A 10,224-nucleotide genomic window follows, 5' to 3' on the forward strand; every position below is an offset into this window, starting at 1 on the left:
TTATTAATATTCTGCTTTCTTTTACAGGCCCAAGTTTGGGGTTCGGATGCAAGCTTTTATCATCTCTGGCCCCGAACTCAAACTTTACAGGAAAACTCTGGCGAACCAGCCAATCCCGAACATCGAGGGGTTCGCCCATCACTAGTTGGAAGCCCTGAAATTAACAGAACTTGTTACCTCAGAAAATGCTATTTACATGTCAGCTTAAATTTAATCTACAGATAAATAGAGGTACAATGCTGTTTGGCCTTGTTACTGATAGTTCGAATACTGGGCGACAATTAGCTTATTTCCTCCTGGGAGCTGCCGGCTGCTTTCAATCATGGTGCATTAAGCAGCTATATTCAATGCTATATTCAACGCTCATGTACTTAAAAAACAGCAATAACGTATTATTTTTTTTCAACATTCACAGTGCAGTAATGATGACCTGGTAGAGTGGATTAATGAGATACTAAATATCTAAAAAAAAATGTAGATTTAAACCATGAATAGAAAACATTTTTGTGTTGCTATTTTCTGAGTCCTATAACTTTTCTTTATTTATTTGTCAGTGGAGCTCTATGATGCTTTGTTTGTTTTTTAGCTGACATATTTATTGGTATCATTTTGGGGTATGTATGGCCTTGATTTATTTTTAATGCCGCTTTTTTGAGAAACTGGTGATTGAAAAAGTGCAAATCTGTTTTTCTATTTTATTTTTTTGGCGTTCAACATGTTTTAATATTTATTTATTTTTTTTTTTTATTTTTTTTTTGCATGTTTTTGTGGTTTTTTTTTTTCTCCTTCAGCCCCTCCGTTTGTCCAGCTGAACAGGCTGAGCAGACCGTCCTAGTCATCCAACGTCTCATTTCCCAGAAGCAAGGCTTCTCCTTGGTGCTTCAGGCCCGCTCACCATTCACACTCAGCCAATCGGCGCCCAGCCGGCCGTGACATCACCCGTGGGCCAATCTGGAGCTGTTTTTAATCTGGACATGTTTTTTGCTATTTTTATTTATTTCTTTTAAAACTGGAAGAATAGGGGGGAATTTAAAGTTTTATATTTTTGAAATTTTTTGTTTATTTCTTTATTTTTTAGTCTCTTAGTGAACTTTAAACCATAGTTGTTTGATTGCTTATAATATATGCTGCAATATCGCAGTTCAGCAATGTGTGGTGGAACTCACAGTCTCCATTAAAACTCAATAGCCGAGCTTCGCACAAGTACCAAGAATGGGGTGGGGATGGGGTCCTCCAGTAGACCCCTCAGCTGCCATGATAACCTATACAGCCAAAGTCAGGATACATAATACCCAGGAAAACACCACTCAAAAAACTATTTAAAAATATACAAATTTGTTAGAGAATAAATATTAAAAAGAACATGAGCCAAACGTGAATAGGACATGTAAGAGGATTCAAAAAAGTATGAAATCAAGTAGAAAGAGGTGAGGGGTGGGCTCAAGGTAAGGGATAGCAAAGTAGTCTATATAAGACAAAAAAGGGGGCACTGATTAGGTTCCATAGGTCGCAAAAACTTTTTTGAGTGGTGTTTTTCTGGGTTCTTTGTATTCTGACTTTGGCTGTATACTGTATTAGAACCCACCAGTTATTTATATATGATGGGGAGACTAACATTGAGATGTGCCTAGCACCGATATCTATGTATATATGTTTTTTCCACATTTTTATGGTCATGATAATCTATGCGCGACCTCCACTCCGCTTAGATGGAGCTCCTCAGAACCACTGTCTTGTGGTCAGTGGGGCTCCCAGCGATTTGACCTCTCTTGATTGAGAAGTTATCTCCTATCCCAATGATGCAGCAAAACATGCTAACTGTGATGCAACTGCAAGGCAGTTGCACGCAACCTCCCCCAGGGTGAGCATGTAACGGGGACAAGGTAGCACTCACCGTGTAGCACCACAGTGCAAGGCACGGAGCACCACTAGGAGGCAGCAGAGTAGTCAGACAGGCCAGTCCACAACAAACAGGAGACGAGATACCAGAAGTAACAGCAGAGCACGTAGTCAGAGACAAGCCAGAAGTCAGAGCCAAACGGGAGCGCGGTATCCAAAACGAGAGACATGAGATGAAGTCGGGGTACGAGCCAGAGAGTCAAAAGCCATTGAGGAATGTGGTACAGTGACGGAAAACAAGAGGCAGGGTCAGAGATTAGGCCGAGTCATACACTGTAGGGAATGGGTCTAATAAAATTAAGGGAAGTCAGAGGCAGAAGGAACACCCAAGTATACGGGTCAGTTGCTCTAACCAGGAAGCATGAACTATCAGCCAGCAGACTACAGAGGACTTAAAAAGCCCAGCCAGCTCCAAAGCAAGGCCGAGGGGATTAACTCCCACATGACCAGTCCAGAGAGGGAACAGAAGAAAACAAACTCCGAACTGGATCATGACACTAGCTTGGCACATCCACTTTAATGTCTACCCGCTTTCTTCTGCCGGAGATGGAACTTTTGCGTAAACATGCTTGACCTCTTCACTTCTATTCTTCTTCATACTTGGCTTCACCTCTGCTCCAGCCTGAGGTTGCTGAACCGTAACTTGATGCAATTCACTGAATTAAAAGATCTTGACTGTGTTGTTGATTCAATCTTTTAGTATATAGTCCCCAATTTTCATTTGACCCAGTGACAAATTTTGTCTAAAACTGCCCCTATTGAGAAAGAGCTATCAGTCATCGACTTCCCTCGACTGAATCAGTAAAGGCACAAAGTGCTGTGCATCTCACCACAAATCTTACTTCAGACTTATAGCATAAGGATTACCACCTCTCGCCATGTTTCACAAGCGGTGGTTACCGCTTTCCATCATTCTGTATGGGCTAGCGCCTTCCATTTTGTTGGAGGTGGGCAAAATGTTTGCACAATTTCACGTTGTGCAAAAATTTTATGATTTTTTAAGCTTTTTACAGTATTTCTCTGGATTAAAAGCTTGGATGAATCAGGGTCATTGAATAGAAAGTTTTCGTAAAAACACAAATGAAATTAAAAAAAATCTGATGATACATTGTTTCTAGAAATTAAGTTTTGCTTTATCTCAGCACCCCTCTCGTTCGTTATTAATAATTTGCCACAGACAGAAACAACATATCACTTGGAGAGTATTTATTGAAGGGTTCAGATAATCATATAATAATATAATAATAAATATAGAAAAACTGACTGAACAGCAATCTAATCTGAACTGGTGCATAACCAAAAAATATAATAATATAAACCGTAAATCATCAACAATCTTGAAGCCTAGTCAGATCCATGACCAAAATCACTATGATATCACAATGCATTTATGACTTCTAAGGCCTATTTGGTGCAGGAAGCCCTGGCACTGAATGAAGATGACAGAAGAGCCAAAGACCATGGCTGGAGGACTGTACGGTAGGGTTGTAGAGACGAAACAAGTGAACGTTTTCTTTTTTTTTTCAGGCACTGTACAGTTCAAATTCATGACAATTCAATTCACCTTGCATAAAATATATTTGACATCAAATTTATATAAAGTATCCACTTTCTACTAATGCTACTGCATATGTCTAACGGTTCTAAGTACATGTCTTGCTACTTCGAGATAAGGCATGTTTTACTGGCTAAGCTACTCATGATAAGTATGTGATTATGCAGAAAACTGTAGTTATTTATGGCTATGTAAGTACAATTACTATTTCAACATTCTATATCATTTTTCATTAGGACAGAACAGAGTAAAATCAATGGAGTTAAAGATAGTGATTTCCTTATAGAAGCCCTCCTCTTTCTCCTCTTCCTCCTTCTCCTCCTCCTCTTCATCCTTCTCCTCCTCATTTTCTTCCCATCAAATTTTTTTTCCTCCTATTATAGTGCAGTCATCATATTATACAGCACTGTGGACTTACAATTGCTTATTTTGCCTTTCTACCAAGTTAATTCTCTGCTATATGTAGTAGCAGGAAGTCTCTTTTCTCTGTATTTATCATTACCCTCTTCAACTCCTGACCCAGCTGCTCCCGCCTCACCATGACCCATGACTAATTCAGGGAAAAGAGACCTCCTGTTTCTACATAGAGCTTAGATGGATTCAGCTCATCAGATTTTAATCACGTGATGTTACTGATCTAATAGAAAAGAGAAGAATTATCTGGGTAGAAAGGTAAAATCAGCAATTGTAAGTACACAGTGCTATATAATATGATGACTGCAATATATGAAGAGGATAAAAACTTATTCATTAGAGTAGCTTTGATTATGATGTAACTTATAACAGTTCACAAACTTCTTCTTTAGTTCTGAAACCCCAATGGCGCAGTCAAAGTTAAATTTGCAGGAATCAGAGTTCATACAACCTTTTACTGAATATTTTCCCTCTGTGTCACCTGGAGAGAAAAGAAAATAACAGACATCATTAGGTTATGATTTACTAGTGATTTTTAGTGAATATTATACATTACATTGCTTTATACATATTTTAAAAATAAACATCACCTTACCTGGATCCTTCGTGTCTCCTCTAAACTCAAAACATTGGTCCATGGATCCAGTGCAATTCATCTCTTTCTCTGTTTTACATTCCTGAAAACTGCCTTTACAGTAGGCAGTTGGACATTTTACACCATTTGGGGTTGGATCTTCTGCAGGAACTGGTGATAAAGATATAATGGTTGTTATCATTAAGCACTTTCATTGAGTTATAACTTTAAGTGTTTTGTTTAGACACGAGCAAATAATTAGAAACGTGAATTTTCCAGCTTCAGCAAATTTTTCTCCAAAAGTTTTTTCTTCCACTACATTAAGAGGAAAAGACTCAAAAGTGAAAGTGTTGGTCCTCTAAAAAAAATGGGTTGAAATGATGGAAGAAGATAAGGAAAAGATCAATCTACTAAATATCTGCTCTACAGCATTTCAAGAAGAAAAACCTATGAATGATGACATGGTCACTGATACCATGAATTCTCCATTAAATATTACCAGCTTATTCAAACACTACAGTGCAGACTGGACTAGGTTAACATCGTGGAAGTTCTAAATCTGGACCTTTCAAAGGTGTTTGGTAACCTGACACATAAAGGGATGGTACATGAAGTGAGAACAATGGAAAAAGATGTGCAATTAGGTTAACAACTGTCTCAGTGACAGGAAACAAATGGTGATTATTCTAAGAACACACTGGCTGGATTACAGTTAACCATTGGGTACTACATGGGTCAGTACTGAGCCCTCTTCTTCCTAAAGGCCCCGTCACACATAGCGACGCTTAAGCGATCCCGACAACGATACGACCTGTCACGGATCGTTGCTGCGTCGCTATGTGGTCGCTGGTGAGATGTCACACAGTGCGATCTCCCCAACGACGCAGCAGCGATGCGGCGACCTGTAGCGACCTGTACAACGATGCTATTTCATGACGATTCTATGGGACGTCCTATCAACGAGGTCGTTGGTAAGGTGTCAAACACAGCGATGTGTGCTACCCAGCGGGACCTCAACGATCAAAAAACGGTCCAGGCCATTCCGACACGACCAGCGATCTCACAGCAGGGGCCTGGTCGCTGCTACGTGTCACACATAGCGAGATCGCTACTGAGGTCGCTGTTGCGTCACAAAACTTGTGACTCAGCAGCGATCTCGCTAGCGATCTCGCTGTGTGTGACGGGGGCTTAACACATTTATCAATGACCTTGTAGAGGGCATCAGAGTAGAAGTTCAAAATGTACAGATTATTCTAAACTCTGCAGGGTAATCAATGCAAAAGAGGATGATATAGCATTACGGAAGTATTTGTAGAACTTAATGTCTTGGTAGTGTAAGATTGTAGTAGCATCGTACGCAGTGAAGAGGCAGTGACCCACAAAGTTCCAACACAAAAGCCTGTATAATGTGTTTCCTCACAGCATTAAAGTCCCATTCACACAAATGCATATAACTTCAGTGTATATTATCAGTGATCAGTTTACACCAGTTCATAGCGATACATATCACATGGCTTTAGATTTGAGGTCCCTAAACAGGCCAGACTTCACTTGTCCAGTTTCCCTGGGCAACCGCACGCCATATTACAGTCTCCATACACACAGCCTCATATGTCGCAGACACTACACACGCTAGCCTTCCTCTGACTAGTTCCCGTGGGTGTCTTGCATCACTGTATCACAGTCTCTTACAGTCTCTTTACTCACACAGTTGTACACAGTCCAGGATATCCTCCAGATAGCAGCCGGGCACCATATCCACCTGTTTGCAATCGTTACACATGCTAGTCCTCTTTCTGGCACAGGATATCCACCTCCGGGCACAGGACTGTCCACATCCAACTCCTTCGGGAACAGGACATCCACCTCCAGGCACAGGACTGTCCACATCCAACTCCTTTGGGTACAGGACATCAACCTCCGGGCCCAGGCCTGTCCACATCCAAGACCAGTACCATGGACGACTTGCATCACTGTATACGCTGCGGGTGCCAGGCTATTCAGCTGCCCTGGGTGCTGGCTCCACTGGCCTGTGCCTCCATGCACTCAGCCACTGCTCTGCAGCCCTCTGCTCTGCACACCACCACACACCAGACTGACACTGACGTGCACCTCACACACCTGACACACCCATACCTCTTACTGCAGGGCTTTTAACACACACAAACCTGTGGCCTTCAACCACATGGAAAACCCGGATTGGGAATCCGTGACTCCCATGCACACCTATGGACTTCATCCGTCTGCTTGCACATTCTGGGGAGCCACAGCCTCACAGTAGAGAAAATGTTTACTTAGGAAAATGTAAGGTGCACATGGGACAAGGAAACAAAATGTACGGTTAGGTGATAATTAGTAAATCATACATTAAGAATGTCACTTAGAAAGAATTGTGTGCATTGCATGTAGTGGTGGAAAAAAAATCGCACCATTAGTGACATGTGAATAATAACACAGCATGAGCAGCAATAAGGAAAAAGGTACTAGAGACACACTCTAGGGTAAATATTTAAACGAACACAAGAGACAAGAGTGCAGGAAAATCTCATAAAAGTTTACATCTTTTATTAATATATAATTTAAAAATATGAAAAACATACATACAGAAAAAAAACAGAGTATTCCAACAAATGGTCCAGTACATACATAAAGTATAGAAAATGTATAAACTTGAAAAGACAAAAAGTTTAGAGCATGCAGTGACCACCCCTAGCCTAAGAGCTTAGTGCTATGACTATCCATAAAAGATCTGCTAAAACAATGAATGTAAGTAATATTTGCACTTAACTGGTGTCTCCAGATGGGGAGAGAGTAAATGTGTACTGGTCCAAAGGCCCCTTTGCGTGTTTCACCAGTAGCTTCATCAGAGGGTGTAGAGATGATCAGTTATATAGCTACTAGATGGAGGCCCGATTCTAATGCATCAGGTATTCTAGAATATGCATGTCCACGTAGTATATTGCACAGTCCACGTAGTATATTGCCCAGCCACATAGTATATTGCCCAGCCCACGTAGTATATTGCACAGTCCACGTAGTATTTTGCCCAACCACGTAGTATATTGCACAGTCCACGTAGTATATTGCCCAGCCACGTAGTATATTGCCCTGTTACGTAGTATATTGCCCAGCCACGTAGTATATTGCCCTGTTACGTAGTATACAGCACAGAGCCACGTAGTATATTGCCCAGTGAAGTAGTATACAGCACAGAGCCACATAGTATATGTCCCAGTGACGTAGTATATTGTCCAGTCCACGTAGTATATTGCCCAGCGACGTAGTATATTGCCCAGCGACATAGTATATTGCCCAGCGACATAGTATATTGCCCAGCCACGTAGTATATTGCCCTGTTACGTAGTATACAGCACAGAGCCACGTAGTATATTGCACAGCGACATAGTATACAGCACAGAGCCACATAGTATATTGCCCAGCCACGTATTGTATTGGCCAGTCATGTAGTATATTGCCTAGCCACGTATGTCACAGGTTAAAAAATAAAAAATAAACATATACTCACCCTCCGAAGGAGCCCTTGTAGTCATGTCACCTGTGTGCGGTGCACTCGGCAGCTTCCGGTCCCAGGGTTGGTAGCGCAGGACCCGTGATGACGTCGCGGTCACATGACCGTGACATCATGGCAGGTCCTTGTCGCATACCATCCTTGCCACCGGAACCTGCCGCTTGCATAGAGCGGTAACCGGAGCGTTGCGAGGAGCGGGAAAGGCGGCGGATGGTGAGTATATAATCATTTTTTATTTTTTTATTATTTTTAACATTAGATCCTTTTACTATTGACGCTGCATAGGCAGCATCAATAGTAAAAACTTGGTCACACAGGGTTAATAGCGGCGGTAATGGAGAGCCTTACCCGCGGCTTAACGCGGTCCGTTACTGCTGGCATTAACCCTGTGTGAGCGGTGACTGCGGGGAGTATGGAGCGGGTGCCGGGCACTGACTGCAGGGGAGTAGGGAGGGACTAATCCGACTGTGGCCATCGCTGATTGGTCGTGGCAGCCATGACAGGCAGCTGGCGAGACCAATCAGCGACTTGGATTCCATGACAGACAAAGGCCGCGACCAATGAATATCTGTGACAGAAAGACAGACAGACAGAAAGACGGAAGTGACCCTTAGACAATTATATAGCAGATGATTATCATCATTGTGTCACTTACGTTCATATCCATCAGTGTTGCATAAATTTCCAGTACAACAATTCATATAAAATCGATATTTGACATTTTCCATTACTGCTGATCCCTTGGCTCCGCATAAAGTTTCATTGGCACAACCCTTCAATATTGAGTTATACACAGTTCCATCTGCAATGTGAATAAATATAAGGCTTAAAACTAAAACTGAAATAGTAAAACGGCAATTTGGAAACAGGACGCTTAGACTTGTACTCACTGTTGTAAGCGTGTTGAGACCCAGTCATACATCGATCTCCGAGGCATTCAGTCTCAGTCTCATTACATGTTGTAGAGTTGCGAGAGAAGCAGGAATAACATTTATAAGAAAAGACTGGAAAATAAAGAGGACAATCCAGTGATGTTATATGGAGACAGTGAAAATGAGGCATTCTGGAGTAATGGTGACATTTCTGGTTGTCATCCATTTAGAATCATGTTTTTCATCATCAATGCCAATTTGCCAACATTGCGACCTTGATGACACAGCAACTTGAATTCTTGATGCGTGTAAGTTTTAATAACAATTCCCTCAATTATAGTTTGCTGCCTTTTTTTCTTGACTATTAATCATTTTGAATTACTTTAGTATTTGTGTCATAAATTTGGAAACGTGCTTTAACCTCTACGTTTTTTTTTTTCCCTAAGGCAGTTAATTAGAGATTATTAAATTTCTTAGAATATAATTTAATTCTATTTGAACCGTAGAAAAATCTGTATTCTCCCAAATATATATATATTTTTTTTTCAATTTCTCTGCGTTGATTGTGTAAAATGGCAGCCAGATGAACCATAAAGGATAGGGCGAAAAGTTAGAAAATAAACTCTCTTTGGCTTGGAGTGAAAAAGGCAAAACAAAAGGTGTGATGGAGAAAAGAGAAAATAATAGGCGCTGAGTTTCGAGTAGGTCAGATGAATGGCGAGGCAAGTGCTAGCTTTTTCTTTTCTTGATCTGAAGTCTGAATAATAGTCTTACCTGAGCCGACAAGAGCAGAGGTCACGCAAACCAAAACGACCAGGTTCTTCATCGTGGATGATTGGGTGGCTTCTCGGTTTCCTTTCTGTTCGTCCTCTTGTCTGTACACCGAAATTCTATAAATATTCTTTGGGAAGGTAAAGAAACTATTGCGTCATGGAATGGATGAGATCTCTTCCATAACACTTTCCAAGTCTCAATAGTTAAATATTTATCATGGTATGACTATGACGTGATGACCTATAGTGTGAGTCCATCAGAATATCTACAATTTTATCTTGCCAAATACAGTTGTGTCATGTTTGTTTTTTGGGTAATGTTTAATAATTATCTCAAAATAATATATTTACTTTCCCTCCAGAAATGTAATTGAATACATTTTGGTTGTGTACACGGGCTTCCTATTGTTTGTTTCTCCCGCAGGTCTCTTACATTTCCAACACTGAAATCCTTTTCTAAATGCTACTAAGTAATCTTAACCTGATAATTTTTATAACATATCTTTTTAGATGTTGAAGCTGTCCGTTTATGGTTTAAAGCTCGAAATCCCTCGCATAGACATAGATGGAATATTCAATCTATACCAAAACATCAAACACCACAGTAG

At 40.8% G+C, this 10,224-nt stretch overlaps 1 protein-coding gene across 1 annotated transcript; it reads right to left on the reverse strand.

Moving 5' to 3' along the window:
• Nucleotides 1-3,090: 3,090 nt before the first annotated feature.
• LOC138651073 (phospholipase A2 inhibitor 25 kDa subunit-like) lies at nucleotides 3,091-9,797 on the reverse strand. Its single transcript, XM_069741044.1, has 5 exons — nucleotides 9,618-9,797; nucleotides 8,862-8,975; nucleotides 8,627-8,773; nucleotides 4,464-4,613; nucleotides 3,091-4,349 (listed from the first exon to the last, which is right to left on the reverse strand). Exons 1-5 carry the CDS (start codon nucleotides 9,667-9,669, stop codon nucleotides 4,198-4,200), a joined length of 615 nt encoding a protein of 204 aa, XP_069597145.1. The 5' UTR covers nucleotides 9,670-9,797; the 3' UTR covers nucleotides 3,091-4,197.
• Nucleotides 9,798-10,224: the final 427 nt, after the last annotated feature.

This window comes from Ranitomeya imitator, chromosome 10 (assembly GCF_032444005.1).
Source record: "Ranitomeya imitator isolate aRanImi1 chromosome 10, aRanImi1.pri, whole genome shotgun sequence".
Classification (NCBI taxonomy): domain Eukaryota; kingdom Metazoa; phylum Chordata; class Amphibia; order Anura; family Dendrobatidae; genus Ranitomeya; species Ranitomeya imitator.